This window comes from Xenopus laevis, chromosome 9_10L, assembly GCF_017654675.1.
Source record: "Xenopus laevis strain J_2021 chromosome 9_10L, Xenopus_laevis_v10.1, whole genome shotgun sequence".
NCBI classification, from domain to species: Eukaryota; Metazoa; Chordata; class Amphibia; order Anura; family Pipidae; genus Xenopus; species Xenopus laevis.
In genome coordinates, this window is record NC_054387.1 from 93871663 (window position 1) to 93891131 (window position 19469).

At 37.6% G+C, this 19469-nt stretch overlaps 1 protein-coding gene across 2 annotated transcripts in view; it reads left to right on the top strand.

The window, feature by feature from the left end:
- The window catches only part of ankar.L (ankyrin and armadillo repeat containing L homeolog), a 41611-nt gene that overhangs the window by 2659 nt on the left and 19483 nt on the right, over positions 1–19469 (top strand). Inside the window, exons 2-12 of one of the 2 annotated variants that reach the window (XM_041576273.1) lie at positions 2–97; positions 190–918; positions 2289–2726; positions 6845–7008; positions 7081–7196; positions 9289–9469; positions 10438–10660; positions 11630–11674; positions 12414–12615; positions 14931–15139; positions 16111–16215. In XM_041576273.1, coding sequence (XP_041432207.1) covers positions 324–918; positions 2289–2726; positions 6845–7008; positions 7081–7196; positions 9289–9469; positions 10438–10660; positions 11630–11674; positions 12414–12615; positions 14931–15139; positions 16111–16215 — 2278 coding nt within the window. In that variant the 5' untranslated portion in view covers positions 2–97; positions 190–323. The remainder of the gene's footprint in view (position 1; positions 98–189; positions 919–2288; positions 2727–6844; positions 7009–7080; positions 7197–9288; positions 9470–10437; positions 10661–11629; positions 11675–12413; positions 12616–14930; positions 15140–16110; positions 16216–19469) is intronic. The other variant, XM_018236224.2, reaches the window with a different exon arrangement.

The following is a 19469-nucleotide window of genomic DNA, read 5'->3' on the forward strand; positions in this document are numbered from 1 at the left end:
GTTGCTGTTTCCCTTAAAGAAGGCATCACATTGGAGTCTGATTGTAGGGAGAAAGTTATTTCATGCTGGGCACTATTTAGCTTCACTATTTTAAAAGGTAAAAGGAGATGATGAATGATCACATGTTTTCAAATTAAGCGGAATCACTGAAAGCCATATGTATGATTCATTTTGATGCATATTTTTCAGTTGTCATTGAAAATATGTAAGAAGAGATTCAACAATTGAAGAATCACATATTTTTTAAGTGCTGGTGCATTATGTGGTCAGCATTTAGCCATCTTGGGTTAATTTGATGACTTATGAAGCAAAAGTAGACGAAGATGGACATGCTTAGGTCAGGAAAGATGGCAGCAGTTAAACTCCCTGTGCAAGATGAGACCAAAATTGCTGAAATGTCACTTCAGAGAAATGCTCATGCCTTTTTTGAAAAATTCAGTCGAACTGAAATACAAGAACTTTTAGTTTACACCGCATCAAATTGGCTTGCTTCCATGGAAGACCCCCAGTTCCAACCCCCTAGTGGTTTGATATGTCAGCTGAAAAATGTGTCTGATTCAAATGTATTTCTGCTGGCTCCTGTGGAATCTGAGACCAGACTTGACTACCGAGATGTTCATCAGATAATAAGGGAACTGGCCTTGGGAATTTACTGCTTTAATCAAGTTCCTTCCATCAGTCTAGATGCTAATTATGACCGAAGCACGTCTTGCAATATTCCTCCTGCCTACTGTGACACAAGAGTGGGGCAAATAATGATTACTGTGGACTATATGATAAAGGCCCTCTGGCATGGTGCCTACATGGCAAAAGAAAAAAGGGTTCGATTTTCAGAATTTTGGCGATCTAATCTGAATATTGATGCAAATGGTATTCCTCATACCAAGAAAGATATGTTTGCAGATTTCTTAACAGGAGGTAAGTTCTTTTAAAAAAATGAATATTAGCTTCATCTTGTGATAAGAAACTTTTTATATAATCAAAATGATTGTTCCATTTCTAAATAATACGTTTACACTGTTATGCCCTCTCGGAACATGCAGGACAGTGTCTTAGATGGACAGGTAGGTCTAAGGGCTAGTCCACACGAGGAGATTCGAGGAGATTTTGACGCCTGGCGACTAATCGCCTCGTCTTTTGAGCGACTATCTCCCCGAACTACCTCAGCGTTTTTCCCTATAGGCTACAATGAAAAGTCGCCTGCGCTAATGCACACGCGGAATTGCAATTGCTTTGTCAATTAGATGATACAATGATTAGATATATTTTTGCTGTTCCCTACAATTCTAATGCTATTTATTAGATCTGTTTATCACATATACAGTTTGTATTGTTGATTATTGAAGGATACATTTTAACATACTGTAGGATACTGACTATTTTATAAGCATTTTTAATGGTTAATGTTAAGTATATAATTATTCTGTACTGATGTATCACCTACCACACATTATGACTTTTGGGGGCGTTAACATGTTAAATTTCCTTGTATAGTTCACCACCAGCAAATGGATAGCAATTGCCATGGAGGTGGTTGAGGTTAAATATTGAGTCACTATGTGCAAGGGGCAGATAAGAGACTATCGTTACTAAAACTGCAGAGTGATCCAATAAATAAGAAATATTAAGGCAAGTGTTGGTCTGGTGTTTCTGCTTTGCTGCATTTTTATTCTGATAACATCCCAGTTTGGGTATCCGCTATTTTTCAAAGCTCCTCTCAGACGCTTGTATTCATTGTCCTTATACTCCATGTTGGTTGTCACAGATCCAGCCCAGTAGTGTAGAGTTCTGATAACTCCCAGATTGTGTTCCACTGGGCAGTAGGCTTTGGACAACAAATATAAATCAATATGAGTGGATTTTGTGTATGTTTTAATATTAAGTTTTCCACAAATTGATCATATGTTTATTTATGTGTTAGGGAGCCCAACAATAGATTTTTGTGTTTTTTTGACTATAGATCCCCTTTAACACCTCCACTCATATAACTCAGTAATAATAACAGTTAATAGTTAATACTTGCCTCAATGAGTTTCATTGTACCATTTCTATTGGATCACAGTTTCACACTTTTTTTAAGATTGCTCAAGTGCAGATGGTTTAAACTAAACTTACACTACTACTGCAATATTGTTAGCACATGAGAATAAATAATGTTGTGGGTTTTCTTTAAGTATTATTATACTTTAGCAATTACTTGCTTATTATACATGGAATATCAGTGTTGCTACTTTTTATAAGAACTTAAGTGCAGTGATTTAATTTTCCATCATTTCTTTTATTCAAAGGTCTAACAGATATTTCAAGTGAGCCAGACTTTGAAGGCATATATTCCCAAACCCTTGACTTTGATCCATCATATGAACCTAATAATGAGGAAGAAAGAAATCTTTTTATGCAGTATGCTGATAGCATAACAATGAAAATGACATGTTTTACTGCCAAAGTTCAACAGTATGAAAACTTGTTTTTATATAATGCATCGAACCAATTATCTACTTTTACAAGGCTAACAGAAGAATACATTGATCCTGTCACATACCAACGCCTACAGCAGAGATTAAACATCCAAAAGAAATTGGTTGAGGAGTACATTGAAAAGAGAGCTGACATCCGTAAAAATATTGCTTATTTGAAGCTCATTAGCTTCTTGGTTCCTTTCTTTTTGGGCTTGAAAAAGAAAATGAAAGTGCCAGATTTGAATCACCTTCTGCAACCATTTTCAGGTAGGTCAGAAGAATAAACGGTGTGCCAGAAATGTAGTAATGGTGTAATAGTATTTGGTTGTACATTATTCAATGCTAGTTTAATACCTATAGTATATAATTCACATGTATTAGGTTAAATTCTCCTTTAAGGTAAAAATTGTGCCAAGGGCGTGGATTGTATAGCATGCATTAACTCAGATTAAAGAGTAAAAACTCAAAGAAAAAAGAAAATTAAATCAGAACAAAAGTCTTACATAAGTCCAAGCAACCAATATGTCCAGCGCAGTCTCCTTAATCATTGGTCCCAGTAGATTAATATAATAATAACATAGTTTCCAGGTCAACACACAATAAACAGGTAGTCTGTGCACACCCAACAGATTTACAGTAAAAAAGAAAATTGTACCTAACTTCTAATTGATCCAGAGGAAGGTGAAACCCCTCCCCATCTAAAGTCTCCACCAGTTTGCATGGAGTAGTGGGGTTGAATCTGCTTGATTCCAAGAGAGCAATCAGAAAAGTCCCTGGACCAACTTTTTACTAAAAGTTAATTTCATTAACTATTTTTTCTCACTTTTTATAAAGGCATCCAACCCCTTCTTGAAGCCATCTGCCACACCGTACTTTGGACTTGTGTAAGCATTGGTTACCAAAACTAAACTGCATATTTTATACCATCAGGCCCAGTGCCAGCCAGAACTTGTTTGAACAGAACCATATATACCTTTACAGGTTCATCCTGTGTCTTATGTAACCAAAATATCTCCAGTTTGTTAATGGATCCACAATGAAAGCCTTAAATCGTTACAAAAGTATCTTAAGTGCACCTGCCAGATATTCAGGGCTTTCTGCCAAAAGCCAATTAAGTTAGAAACATTATGGGGCAAATTCACTAACCAGCGAAAGTTCTGCAGTGCTGGCTTCGCGCACATTGCAACACTTTACCGGGCGTAAATTCGCCTGGTTCCGAACGCTTGCGAAGTTGCGCTAGCAAAGTACGATAAGCAGTTCAAAGTTATGATAGCGATCCCTATTAGCATACGGCGTGCAGTTAAAGTACAATGGGCGTATATGCTGCAGCAAATACATTACACTACACAAAGCCAGGGAACCTTAGTAAAATAATATAACGTTTTTATAATGCCCTACACATGTGCCCACAGTATAGTTTAGGTGCCATATGTTAGGAAATGTAGGGGGTAAGGAGGGTACCCAAAAAAAAATTACGATCTTTTTCAGTCTATCACCCTTTAAATAGGAAAAAAACTTTTTTTGGACCAAGTCCTATCTATTCTATTGCACTTCATCTGGTCTGAGGTGGAAAAGGCAAGTCTGGCGATAGAGGTAACCTTCAGTAAAATCAAAAAATTTGTGAATTAGCGTAGTTACGTCCATTTGCCAGTGCGAAAATTTGCCTGGCATAAGAGTGCGAAGTTGCACTCTCCTTCACTAGCGAATTTACACCAGCGCCCGTTAGTAAATAGGCGAAGTGGCAAAAGGAAGTAACGCTGGCAAATTTTCACCAGCTTTAGCCACTTCGCCCTTTAGTAAATTTCCCCCCATATCTCTTTCTGGCTGTTCAGTGCAGGAGATCAATGAAAGTCAGGGCATTCAGTAACAAACCCGGGCCTGCGGGTTGAGCTGTCAAAATCAGGACTGTCCTGCGAAAAACTGGACAGTTGGGAGGTATGAGTACAGGCATTGTGCAATTGGACATGGTCATCATATTCCCTTGATCTTTTTTTTTGTTGTTGTGCACATTCGTATTGGTTATTACATGCATTTTGTTTAGGTAACTATTATAATTACTTAGATTCATACTTCTGAAAGAGCTACAGTCATATGAAAAAGTTTGGGAACCCCTCTCAGCCTGCATAATAATTTACTCCACTTTCAACAAAAAAGATAACAGTGGTATGTCTTTCATTTCCAAGGAACATCTGAGTACTGGGGTGTTTTCTGAACAAACATTTTTAGTGAAGCAATATTCAGTTGTATGAAATAAAATCAAATGTGAAAAACTGGCTGTGCAAAAATGTGGATACCCTTGTAATTTTGCTAATTTGAATGCATGTTACTGCTCAATACTGATTACTGGCAACACCAAATTGGTTGGATTAGCTCTTTAAGCCTTGAACATCAGAGGTAGGTGTGTTCCAATTATGAGAAAAGATATTAAAGGTGGCCATTTGCAAGTTGTGCTTCTGTTTGACTCTCCTCTGAAGAGTGACAGCATGAGATCCTCAAAGCAATTCTCAAGATCTGAAAACAAAGATTGTTCAGTGTAATGGTTTAGGGGAAGGCTACAAAAAGCTAACTCAGAGGTTTAAACTCTCAGTTTCAACTGTAAGAAATGTAACCAGAAAATGGAAAGCCACAGGCACAGTTGCTGTAAAACCCAGGTCTGGCAGGCCACGAAAAATACAGGAGCGGCATACGCAGAGAATTTTATAGACAACCCAAAGATCACATCCAAAGACCTGCAAGAACATTTTGCTGCAGATGGTGTATCTGTACATTGTTCTACAATTTTGTGCAATTTGCACAAAGAACATCTGTATGGCAGGGTAATGAGAAAGAAGCCCTTTCTGCACTCACACCACAAACAGAGTCACTAGTTGTATGCAAAAGCTCATTTAGACAAGTCACAGTCATTTTGGAATAAAGTGCTTTGGACTGATGAGACAAAAATTTAGTTATTTGGTCATAACAAAAAGCACTTTGCATGGCGGAGGAAGAACACTGAATTCCAAGAAAAACACCTGCTACCTACTGTCAAATTTGGTGGGAGTTCCATCATGCTGTGGGGCTGTGGGGCTAGTTCAGGGACTGGGGCCCTTGTTAAAGTCAAGGGTCAGATGAATTCAACCCAATATCAACAAATTCTTCAGGATAATGTACAAGCATCAGCACAATATCCTATTGAAGTTACTCAGGGGTTGGATATTCCAACAAGACACTGACCCTAAACACACCTTGAAATCTACAAAGGCATTTATGCAGAGGGAGAACAACAATATTCTGGAATGGCCGTCACAGTCCCCCGACTTGAATATCTTTGAAATTCTATGGGATGATTTGAAGCAGGCTGTCCATGCTCAGCAGTCATCAAATTTAACTGAACTGGAGAGATTTTGTATTTACCAATGGTCACAAATACCATCCAGAATCCAGACACTCATGAAAGACTATGGGGCAAATTCACTAAGGCACGAAGCGGCGAACGCTAGCGTTAATTCGCTAGCGTTTGGCATTTTCGCTACTGCGCAAATTCACTAACGAACGCTGGCGTAGTTTCGCTAGTGTTACTTCGCAACCTTACACCAGGCGAATCTTCGCTAGTGACGAAACTACGCAAATTCACTAACTTGCGCAGTGTAGTGAACGCTACCTTTTACGCTAGACTTCCTTCGCCACCTCAGACCTGGCGAAGCGCAATAGAGTAGATAGGGATTGTTTAAAAAAAAGTCCCAAAAACGCTGGCGTGTTTTCTACATGATGGCTGATAGGCTGAAAAAGATCGAAATTTTTTGGGGCTCCCCTCCTCCCCCCTACTTTTCCTGACTCATGACAACTTACCTAGACAGTGGGCACATGTGTAGGGCAAAATAAAAATTTTATTTGCAGATTTGAAGGTTTTCTAGGCATTTGTAGTGCAGATACGTGTTCCTCCATTGAAATTTGAATTTCGCGCCGTATGCAAATTAGCCTTCGCTAGCGCAACTTCGCTTTATATAGCGAAACAACGCTAGCGCAACTCCGCAACCTTTCGCTACCCCTGTGCGCAACTTCGCATTTTAGTGAATTTGCGGAGCGCCGACGAAAATTCGTCTGGCGAAGTGCGGCGAAGTGCGGCGAAGAGCGGCGAAGTTCCGCCTGGCGCAACTTCGATTCTTAGTGAATTTGCCCCTTTAGGAGGTGTCTAGAGGCTGTTACATTTGCAAAAGGATGCTCAACTAAGTATTGATGTAATATCTCTGTTGGGTCTCAAATTTATGCACCTGGTATATTTAAAATTATTTATAAAACATTTTTTTAAAAATGTAATATACAATTTTTTAGGTGTGCCCAGCAGTGAACTTTGTTTCTAGATGCCAGTTTAATTTTACTCACAAAACTTGTTTTATATTTTTTAGATGATAATCTTAAAACTGAACGTGAGCTACCACCACTTATGCTGGGAGAGAATTTTGCCTGCCAGCATTTTCAATATAGAGAAAATGAATATTTTCACCTTCATGGAGGAATTGAGTTTGATTTAGGAACACCTTCTCTTGAAGTACCAAGTGAAGACATAAAGGTCAGGATTTTTTTTATGGTAAACAAACTACAGAAATACAATGTATAGCATTTTGTTTTTAATTTTTTTTAGGCTGCTTTTCAAGATATTAAAATCACAGCAGTAAATCATATTAATGATCTTCTGGACCTTGACACAGCTTACAGGGAATATTACCCTATCCCCACAGTGACTATAAATGGAAAAAGGCAAGTCAATTTTTTATTTTGATTTTGAACTGACACAGCTGTGTAAAAACAATGTTGGTACTAATTTATTACATTTTCAGGCATTTGTAATCGTATACATGCTACCTAACATTAACATTTATTATGTTGGGTAATTCTGACCCCCACACCACCCAGAGGTGGCCTTGCCAGTCACTCCTCCCTTAACTCTCTACTTACTTTTTTCTCTCTCTCTGAACTTGAAGAGGTGAGTTTCCAGTTTGAAAAACAAAATTTTGCCTCAAGCAAAATCCTTACCTTGCGTCATGGTAGGAGCACCCCTGTTCATTAAATCTAAATTCTTAAGTAGTTTACATTAAGGCTACCAGATTCGTCAGATTTAGTATTAAATGCAACAAGTTTTACGCCAGACAAAAGCCAGTTTTTCAGCACACAAAACCATAATATATGTGGATTCACTTCTTCCTGTCCTATTTCTGACATTGCACCTACTCTTCCACATCTGATCCTAAGCTACCTCCTCACAACCATCTGATTCACTGCAAGTTAAAAATGGCCTAGTCATGAGGCCGGAACATGTGCTACTCATGACTAGGCCATTTTTAGTGGCAATACCACTTGCTGATATACTGTAATTCAGGCCTAACAGAGGGCTGCTGGCAACTTCTTGGAGGCAATCCAGACACAGCTCCATGCAATGTTAGTTTAAAAAGCCTTTATTTGCTCATTGCTTTAGATCTGCAACATTACAACGTTTCGGGCCTATATCCAGCCCTTTGTCAAGTTACTGATACATTTACTGTATAACAATTTATACTTCCTCTTACAGGGCCATCTCATGGCTACATTGTATCATAACTCCAAACAGTGCTACAAAAGAAAATCATTTTTATCACTTATCTGAGTAACATTTAGGTTCAAATTTCTGTCTCATCAGTCATTCATTCTTAATAAATCTGTTTTATTAAGGTAATCCGCACAGATCAGTCCAAATCTGTAAAACAACCTAAATAAAAATTCTCACCTATGACATGGGAAACTACCTAAAATGGGGTGGAGATCATATTCCCGATTAAGTCCATGGGGCTCCAATGTTTCCAGCAAATGAATCCATTTAGCTTCTTTTCTTAATAGTTCTTTATTTCTATTGCCCCCCCAACGTAATGTGGGTACATGATCTATTATTTAGAATTTTAATTGGTGCACCCCATGGCCCTTTTTGGTAAAATGTGATGAAACAGCCTGATCTAGTTTTTTTAATTTTATGGCTGACTTGTGCTCCCTTATGCGTTCTTTTGCCATCCTGGTCATCTGTCCTACATATAAAAGACCACATGGGCACTTAATTGTATAGATAACATACATAGATGTGCAAGTGAAGTATCCTTTAACTTTTATGGAGTTACCTTTCCTTGGATGGTTAATGGTGTCCCCTTTCAAACATTTTTTATTATTTGTAATTTTTGAGTTATTTAGCTTTTTGTTTGGCAGCTCTTCAGTTTCAGCAATCAAGTTGCAGGGTCCAAATTACCCTAGCAACCATGCATTGATTTGAATAAGAAACTGGAATATAAATAGGATGTGGCCTGATTAGAAAGGCGAGTAATAAAAAGTAGCAATAACAATACATTATTAGATGGGTCAATGACCCCCCCCCCCACCACCACCACCATTTAAAGGCTGGAAAGGGATAGAAGAAGGCAAATAATTAAAAAAAAATAATGAAGACCAATTGAAAAGTTGCTTAGAATTGCCCATTCTATAAAATACTAAAAGTTGAGTTAAAGGTTAATCACCCCTTGAATTATATAAGTTAATCACCCAGATGTAAAATCAGATCCGTGTGTAGAAACGATTACCTGAGTACAGAGTGTGTATATTTATTTAGTTGATGATAATCTGTTTTAGAATAGTTTTCGAGTTTTGTGGTATTAAAAAAATTTTTTTGAAGGAAATGTATTTTTTGACACTTTCGCATTGTCATTATTCTATGTCTTTTAATTGGGGTTTTTGGGCTCACTAGAACATATTTTCAGCACATTTTGCATTTGGATGAGACATTTTTAGAAATGTATAAACCGTTACCATTCTATCTTTTTATTTTGTGTTACAGTTACTATGCCATTGCAATTCAGCTTGAGAATTTTTATTCAGCTGGCCTTAAAACACACTGGTGGGGAGCAATAAACGGGGTAATAAGCACTCTAAAACCTAAAAGGCTTCCATTAACTGATGTCCAGCTCTATGAGCAGTTCAAGAAGAGATTTGGGTACAAAAAAGCCATAAAGTGTCAGGTAAGTTTATGTACAACCTCTAGATCTTAATTATCCTAATCCAATTAAATACATTTTTGTTATGCATAATATGCAATTGGCACTAGTATATGTGTATGAATTTAGTAGCGGATTCAACAATTATTGAACCACGGCTCCTCCACTTCTACCACCAAGGAAGTTCTATTCTGGTTCCAACCACTTTAACATGATGACTGATATTATAATATGCATATGATTTGTGTTCTGTTCTTATAGCCCTTGTGACAGGGAACATAAAGTTTATGATATGAGGGTACACTAGAGCACATGGCATGGGTAGCTTGCACATATAGGAAGGCACTATTAATACTGAACAATACATACAGTTTTTGAAGTAACATATGCTGCTACCCAGACAAAGTCTTTTTCATGGAAGGCCTTGTTTATTTCAGCAGATCTTAAGATGACTATAGCTTTGTGTATTAAGCTTATCTAAGAAGTCATTAGTAGAATCTTTCATCATAACACCACCCAGTGGGGTTTTCCACAACCTCACTGACCATATGGTAAAGAAGCATTTTCATAGCTTCAAGTTAATGTTTTTATGTTGATTATTGTAGTTAATTAAGTTGCCCTCTAATGCAGCAGTCCCCAACATTTTTTGCAACACAGGCCAATTTCAAGCAAGACAATTTTTACGAGGGGGGGGGGGTTGAGATGCATTGGTGCATTTCTGGCTTACCAAAAAACCAGTCCAAACAGTATTTTGGTCCTTAGCTTCCTGGACTTTGCAGAGCTGTTGCATTTTGCATTAGGGAGCTGGGATTGCAAATAATTAGGGCCTTTGTCATTGTTTTTGCAACTATTATAGACTGCAGCTGGGACCAGAGGCAGCCCAGTTCAGCACAGCCCGCGACCCAGTGGTTGGGGACCCCTGCTCTAAGGTAATTTTGTATGAATTAGAATCAGTGTTTATTATTTCAAATTCAATGTATCTTTTCTTTCAGAACTTCCCATTTGGATTAAAATCTGCTGCAGAAAGAGGACTCTCTGCAGTTTTTCACACATTCTCTCGTAAAACACAGATTTCTGGACTTGATGTCAGAGATGAAGCTGGCTATGCTGTTATTCATCATGCTGCAATTCACAATCGTGTTGTAATTGTTTCTCAACTAGCCAAAGCCAATTTGAATTTAAATCAAAGGCGCAATGATAGTTTTCTAATTCAAGGTAATATTACAAAGCTATATTCTGTACTGAGTTTAGCAGTTGCAGTTAAAAACACTTTTTCAGACTCATTTGATGTCTCAAGACATCAGGTAAATTTAATGCCAGTGCTTTTTACTTTTAATATTTTTAAGTATATTGCCATTTGCAGGAACCCATTGCATACAATGATTCCCAGAATAGTTTGTTGTGCACACTTTGCATGTAAAGACCATCGGCAACCCAGTGCTGATATGTTTTAAGGCATATTTATGAAAGGCAGAGACACCAGGTTACACCAGCTTTATCTTTGGACCCAACTCCAACCTACTAGAGCCGCTAGGCCCGAATGTACTATCAAGGCCTAGCAGCTCAAGTAGGTGAGAGTTGGGATCAAGGAGGAAGCTGGTGTACAGACTGACGAAAATAGTCCAATACACAGTACATAAGGGGTTAAGCAAATCAAGGTCAATATCCAGGCATAAAGTCAGGGGCAGGCAACAATCAGCGTAGCAGTCGAAGCAGAAGGGTCATGAACTAGAAATGAGTTAAATCGTAATTATTATGCATCCAGGAACTCTTAGGAGATAAACCTATATTTGGGCATTGAACCTGTCCTTTTAACTTTGAATTTTGAGGCAAGCGTGATGAAGTCACATGCTGGGCTGGAGCTGTGTGGAGTGCTAATGTCATATGCTGGCGTGGCATCATAGTGTTGCAGCCATGGGCACTTCTGACAGAAACATATGTGGTGCGGATTTCTGCGAAGACTTAGGAGAGGTTTGACTTGATGAGAGTGTGTCTTTGTGAACCTCATCTACTATGCTACTATGAACCTTGTGTAAATATTCCTAAATTATTGAGAATCCATACTTTATATTCTTAAATTCATTCTTAAAACATGTACATGTGCTTAACGAAAAAGCTGTTGCTTGAAAGATAACAGAGTCTATTTTAAGCCTTTGAAATAATATGCGATATATTCTGTTTTAGCTAAATCAAGAATGCAGAATTTGAAATCTACTAAAGAGCGATCTGGTGAGTCTAAGTATGAACAAATGTACTGCATTGTCTGCTAACTTTCAGTGAACTAATTTTGCATACAATTTCTTCTTTGTATCTTAATGTACACACTTTATCTGTTGTGCATCTGGCTTTTAAATCTCTGTATACTTGCCTGCCTCTGAGGGAGCTTTGGGAATCATGCTGTTAAAATGTGCCGATATCTGTGCAGTTAAGGACTCATCCCAAAGCCAGAGGCATGTGGAATTCATGTAATTAGAGGAATGTACATTCAAACCTGTTTTTTTTTGTTTAGCTCTTCAGTTAGGTAAACAGAACATGACATTGTTACAGGATGAATATATGTGCTATAGGAGTCATGCCAATCCATGCAGCCCCTCTTCGACACAGGCTCATTCTATAGCACTTAGAGGCATATTGTCCCCTTTGCTCCTATGTTTGTTGGTTCCCCATCAAGACCAAATTTTAGGAGACGTCATTCCTACAAATATACAACACTAATTAAATTTGTCACTGTTGTGGGCTAGAGTAACCCCCACTACAGTGTCATGCATTGTAACGCATTCAATGTGTCAAGTGCAAATCTGTCTGCCTTTATTATGCTGGAATTTTAGGAAAAAAACTGCAGTATGGGTAAAAAAAACATTGAGAATTGCATCCAAAATTGCACTTTGCACACTGTACTTGTGTTTGTAAAGGAGTTCTGTTGTGTTACTATAATTTAATTTTTTATAATTTGTGTTTATATTCCCAGGTCCTACTGCTTTACACCTAGCAGCTCAGTGTGGATCTCTCGAAGTCCTTCTCTGCCTTCTAGCACTAAAAGCTGATTGTATGTTATGTGATAAGCGTGGCTGGATGGCAATACATTTTGCAGCTTTCTATGGTTCTGTTCAATGTATTAGAGCTCTTTACAGATATGACCCTAATCTTTTGGAAATGGAAACAACTTCTGAGTAAGTTGCTATAAATGTATCAAGAAAATGGTTTTATATAATGACCGGAAGCCATGGTAAGGTGAAAAGCAAGATTTAATGAATAAGAAGACAAATAACAAAATGATATTAAGAACAAACTTAGTTCCAAAACAGGCCTGTTGTTGAGGCTAACGACAGACAAAGACAGATTCCAGCAACTGAGTTGGGGGTCAGGGTTGTTGAAAGATAAGCAGAATCTGAGAAAACGGCTGAGATCTGGGCAGGCAGCAGTCAAGCAGAGTCGAGAAACAGACCGAGGTCAAACCACAGAATCTATTGCAAATATGAATCAGCACTGGGTAGGTACAACACAGTAACAAGGCAGAAACCAGGTAGGGAATGGCAAGAACCAAGCAGGGAATCAGGCAGAAATCACAGAAGTTTGGAGTAATAACGGCATAGATCAGTCTCAGCTTTGACCAAGCAACTGGGAGTTGCCAGGAGCAGGCTTATAAATGCCCTTAATTGCTAGGTCAATGACACATGTAATTAACAAGGTAGGTAGAGGCGTGAGAGCAGTGGGGAGAGATACTGGAGAGTTACTGGATACACATCAGGAATATTGATCGGCACCAGCAATAAGAGCCTCCAGTGGTTCAGAAGATTATTGCAGGCACAGTTCAGCACACAGTACAGGGTTGATTCCAGACATAGGTATAGTGTTGGGAATCTGGCTTGGTCCAGAGAATAATGAACCAAAATAGACACAACAAAGCTGAGGTTGGACTGTTTTGTTAATACAAAGCTTGTAAGTGTAAAAAACAAAAACTTGTTTTATAAAAATAAAAAATAAAATATGGATTTTGTTAAATTAAAGTAGCAGTATAAGTTCTGTCATGTTAAAAAAAGGTCTAAATAGGGTGTATATTGGTAGGAAGCTCACTAAAAGATTCTGCAGATTAAAACAACTACTTATCCAAGTATACCATCTTGTATAAGCAAAGTTACAGATCACCCTACTAACGTTGCTTACAGTGGGATCAAAATTGCATTGGACATATTGAGTTGGGTCTTTTAAAATCACTATACCCAGGATTTTAAAGCACCAACTTACTCTTATAATAGTAAAATGTGAAAAATTGCCATAGTAACCCAGTATTTGTTTGCAAATAGTCTCTGTATTTTTCAGCTGTCTGTGCACATTCCCCCAAGTTCAGCCATTTGTGCCATTTTATCTCCTTAGCCTGGCCAGTAGTCCACAGTAGCCATATGCTCCAGTATAACATGTCTCTGATTTGTTCCTCCACTACAGTCATTTTGACTATTTCACACAGTATTCCTTCCATTTTGCCACATATTTATCTTTGTCATGCTCCCTAGTATACCTACCTTGAAGCTATCTAGTGTACCTGTTAGTACAACAGATTTTCACATTGTAACATGGAGCCTGCTTTCTTCTAAATCCAGTGTAAGCCCCTGTGTCAGCTGGAAGGATTTACTGGTAAATAAAGCATCAGAGAGTTTATTTTATAGTCCCCTTATTCCCCCTTGAAGGATAATTCAACCCTAAAGTAAAAAAAACCCTACCCCCCTTCCCTACGTAGACCCGCCTCCTTCCTCCCCCCAGCCTAGCTGCTATCCCAGGGCAAATGCCCCTAACTCTTTACCCCTTGGTGCAGATTCTGTCCCGTGGAGTTCACGGCAGCCATCTTCCGGCTTTTCGGTAATCTTCGGAATGAGAGCTGTGCTTCGGCACTTTCCATAACTTTCGGCGCATGCGCAGTTGTTGCAAACCAGGAAAATGCTCCAACTGCGCACTTGCTGCCCGAAGCTTACCGAAGAGAAGAAGATGCTGTGAGTGGTAGCTGGTCTGTTGGTGACCACTAAAGTCTGTAGAACCCTGAGATATAGAGGATTTAGAAGTAGGCTAATGAAGCACAAGGCAATCTTGTTGTTTTGAACCTACTACTTGTAATATATGAGTCTGTAATCTATGAAAAAGAAGCATTGATACTGACAGGAGAGATAGATTTGTCAAAATTTGGGAACCCTGGACTACCCATCAGATCTCCATGTCCACCCACAATCATGGTCCCACCCCCATAGGCATGTAGTGAGGGAATTTGCATAGGAGGTTGTGAACTTGCTTTGAAAATGTTTTTGTAGCATTCTACATGTAATTACTACCACATGTTCTTGCACCAAATACCTTGTACTTACCTTTTATTTTCTTTTTCTTTCTGTTTGTTTATTTTTGCTTATATTTTACAATAAAAGCAGATTTGAATTAAAAAAAAAAAAAAAAAGAAGCATTGATAAAAAATAAGATCATGTGACTGGTATCTATTCCACAGTTATAGATGTACACCATTGTTACTAACTGCTACCGCTGGTGAACTGGATGCCCTTCATTATCTTTTATCTGTTGGTGCTAACTGGAAACAAGAAGACAGTTTGGGAAACAACATAATCAATTTAGCAGCTCTGTATTTTCACACAAACATACTGAAATATATTATAGATCTGAATATCCCAGAAATGCACGTGTGGCAACAACTTGCAGGTAAGCCCTAATGGACATAATTATTTTATTGTTCAAGAAACAATTCATTGCATTTCATGTTTAGTTTAGGTATACTTACCAGCCTTAAAGGAGAACTAAAACTTAACAAGGAAGTAGGTTAAAAAGACGGCACGCTTAGGGGCCGATTCATCAAGCTCGAGTGAAGGATTCGAAGTAAAAAAACTTCGAATTTCGAAGTGTTTTTTGGGCTACTTCGACCATCGAATGGGCTAGTTCGACCTTCGACTACGACTTCGAATCGAAGGATTCGAAGTAAAAATCGTTCGACTATTCGACCATTCGATAGTTGAAGTACTGTCTCTTTAAAAACTTCGACCCCCTAGTTCGGCAGATAAAAGCTACCGAAGTCAATGTTAGCCTATGGGGAAGGTCCCCATAGGCTTGCCTAAGTTTTTTTGATCGAAGGATATTCCTTCGATCGTTGGATTCAAATCCTTGGAATCTTTCGATTCGAAGGATTTTATCGTTCGATCGAAGGAATAATCCTTCGATCGTATGATCGCAGAATTTTCGCTAAATCCTTCGACTTCGATATTCGAAGTCGAAGGATTTCAATTCCTAGTCGAATATCGAGGGTTAATTAACCCTCGATATTCGACCCTTGATGAATCGGCCCCTTAGCATCTACGTGTCACTGACACTCCTATCAAAAAGTTCAGTATATAAAATAAGACATTTCTACATATTCTTTTTTTAAGGGTTTAGTTTTCTTTACAAAGAAAAATACACAGAGGCACACACTTGGCAAGGGGTTTCAAAATGGTTCCAAAGTGTGGCTCATTGATGCTAGAAGATGAATTATAACTTAATTGACAGTTATCTTTTTTTAACCCAGATCAACTACGCTATTTTAATGTCTTATAATATATAAATTAATTAATGAAGAGAAAATGTTGCTGTAACTCTCTCATTATTTGTTTTTTAAGTGATATATAGTTATTATGCTTTAGGTCTGTTGAAATGTGATGATCAACATAGGAAAGAAATGACTGTGAGGTGCTTGGAGGTTCTCTGTGTTGTAAACAGAAATTACTGGGAGGACATTTATGAAGCAGGTAAAGAAAAGTAATCAAGTAATTCAATATGGGCTTCAGAAAGTTGGGTGAACTTTCAAAAAATATAAACTTTTTTTAGCTTTTAAAGTTATTTTTTTTTATAGAAAAACTAATAGAATTGTCTTAAACTGTAGATATGAGCTAGTGCAGAGGAGTTCTTTTTGTGTGTATAAATTATTTGGTCACATCCTCAATACACCTCCACTGTACAATTCAAAAATGAATGTATATAGGATGAAGAAATGTTACAGGAGGCACTAAAATGCTGGTTTGTAAAGTATTGAATGTATTTGCTTAAATGCATTATATGCATTTGTGACAACTTCATACATCTAAAGTATACATTCCTTCATTATTCTTTTCATACCTAAAACCCTCTAGTGATTCCTCTTTTTCACTTAGATCTCATCTAGACAGCCCATCTCCCCTCTTTTCCTCATTTCATTTTTATCCAGTTGCATTGCCTCCAACAGTTTACCCTTTCCATCTTTCAGTTCCCCAGCCCTCTCCCTTCTCTTTAGTTAAAAAAATCTCACTCAAAAAGAGCTGATACCTACAGAGATATGATGAACACCAGATTTTAACTGTTCTCTGAGAAGTGATGCTAACTTGCAGCAGTTTAGGTGCTAACATTTGAGATAACATTTGTAAATACATATCTCCATAGAAATAAAACAATTACCTGAACCATAACTGAAAGGAGTTTTGGTTTGAGGAGACTGCTTTCATTATAATTTTATTATGAGAGCATTCCATCTCCCACACACTATATTAGTTCAAAGAGAAAGAAAAAAGCACCCCCTGCCATCAATACTAATGGTAGGTCTCAAGGTTGCTCCAACACCAATTCCACAAAACAACTAACTTATGGGAATTCTAATGTTATAATTGTGCAACAACACCCCCTTTAACCACCTTGTAAATAATTGGTGGGTCAGGGTATTCTTTAACCACAAAAATTGGGGCAATAGTGCAATAAATTAAATAAATAATTATATATCAAATGTAAATAGTACCTTTTAATTAATTCTAAACACCAATTACATAGTAATTCTATAAAGTGCCATGTGATATGAAGTTAATTAATAAATTTGATTATATTCAATAAAGTGCTGTGCTATTAGTTAAAAAAGAGAAATTCCCAATTAATTTATATAAATAGTGAATAATCAGTAACCTTGTTCCTAAAATTGATTTAATTATCGGATAAATTATTTCCCAATCACTCAATAAATGAAGAAATAGTAGGAAAATTAAAAAAGAGGAGGTGGAGTTGTCCCATAAACTGCTACCTGATTTTTCTATCCCTGGGATACCACAAAGATGTAGAAGACAGGGAAACCGGGACTGTGGCCTTGATTTTTTAGCTTGCGCTAAGCTTGTTAAAGAGCTAACTAAGCCACACAAAAAACACAAATCGTCGGTCCCCTTAGAGTTCCAGTACTGGATTGCAATAGAAAGGTAGAGTAGTTGAATAGAGTGATGGATTAGAAATTACAAACCACCGATTCCCAATTAAATACCAAAAACCGCTATAAGTTTGCCAAATTAAAATTAAATAGATCATGCAGAGCTTCGCCAACGCGTTTCGCTAGTTTAGCTTTTTCAAGGCGGCTTTCTTATCGGACCTCATCTGCTATCAAGCGGTTAAATTAGACATTAATAACCAAGGGTATCATCCTTTCTGTTTTACATAGCTCCCACACACTGTCTTTCAGATATTTACAAATACCACATGCAATCTAAACCATTCTAAAATCAGAACCTCCAGACCACAAGATAAAATTAGGGATAACATTTAAAAAAAAAAAAGGTTTGCAGGGTATTTTAAACCTGGATATTGACAAATTGGATTGTCACTGATCTATTTCACCCAACTGTTTTAAGGAATGATACAATATACAATATATTTAAAAGGTTTTGTTTTAGTCATAAAACGGTTTGCATAAGGTAACATTACATTTCTATAATAGCAGGACTATTGCTCTGTATAGATCATGCAACTCAGTCCAAAACCATTTCACGTGGATATCTTATGTAGCTAGAAAAAATACATGATGTGCATATGAAAAAATTAAACCCACTTACTTATGCATAGAAAATATTTCATATGCTAAATCCATAGCCCAGCAGAAATGGAACCTGGACACAGTTACCTCACTTGTATTACATTAGCAAGTCACTACCAGTGAATCAGTCTGTTCTGGTTTCAGAGGAATTAACTCATAGTTAAAGTTACATAGTTAAATCGAGTTGAAAAAAGACAAAGTCCATCAAGTTCAAATGAAAACCCAGTATCCATACACACACCCCTCCATACTTTTTACACATAAATTATATACCCATATATATACTAACTATAGAGTTTAGTATCACAATAACCTTTGATATTATGTCTGTCCAAGAAATCATCCAAGCCATTCTTAAAGGCATTAACTGAATCAGCCATCACCCGGCAGTGCATTCCACAACCTCACTGACCTCACTTTGAAAAACCATCTACGTTGCTTAAAATGAAAGTTATTTTCTTCTAGTCTAAAGGGGTGGCCTCTGGTACAGTGAATGTCTTTATGGGTAAAAAGATCCCTTGCTATTTGTCTATAATGCCCTCTAATGCACTTGAAAAGTGTAATCATGTCCCCTCACAAGTGCCTCATAATTTAAGTCTTCCATCCCTCTAACCAGTTTAGTTGTATGTCTCTGCACTCTCTCCAGCTCATTTATATCCCTCTTAAGGACTGGAGTCCAAAACTGCACTGCATACTCCAGATAAGGCCTTACCAGGGATTTATATTATTTTTGCCAAAGTGCATAACCTTGCATTTATCAACATTGAACCTCATTTTCCAGTTTGCTGTCCAGTTTTCCAACTTAGACAAATCACTCTGCAAAGTGGCAACATCCTGCATGAAACCTATAGTTCTGCGCAATTTAGTATCATCTGCAAAAATAGAAACAGTACTTTCAATGCCCACCTCCATCCTCCATCAATAAACAAGTTAAAAAGCAAGGGACCTAGTACAGAGCCCTGCGGTACTCCACTAACAACACAGGTCCAATTAGAAAATGTTTCATTTACCACAACTCTTTGTAGTCTATCTTTTAGCAAGTTCTCTATCCAGGTACAAATACTATGTTCCAGACCAACATTCCTTAATTTAACCAGTATCCTTCTGCGTGGCACTGTATCAAATGCTTTAGCATAGTCTAAATAAATCACATCCACTGCCATCGAGGTCCCTTACCTTCTCATA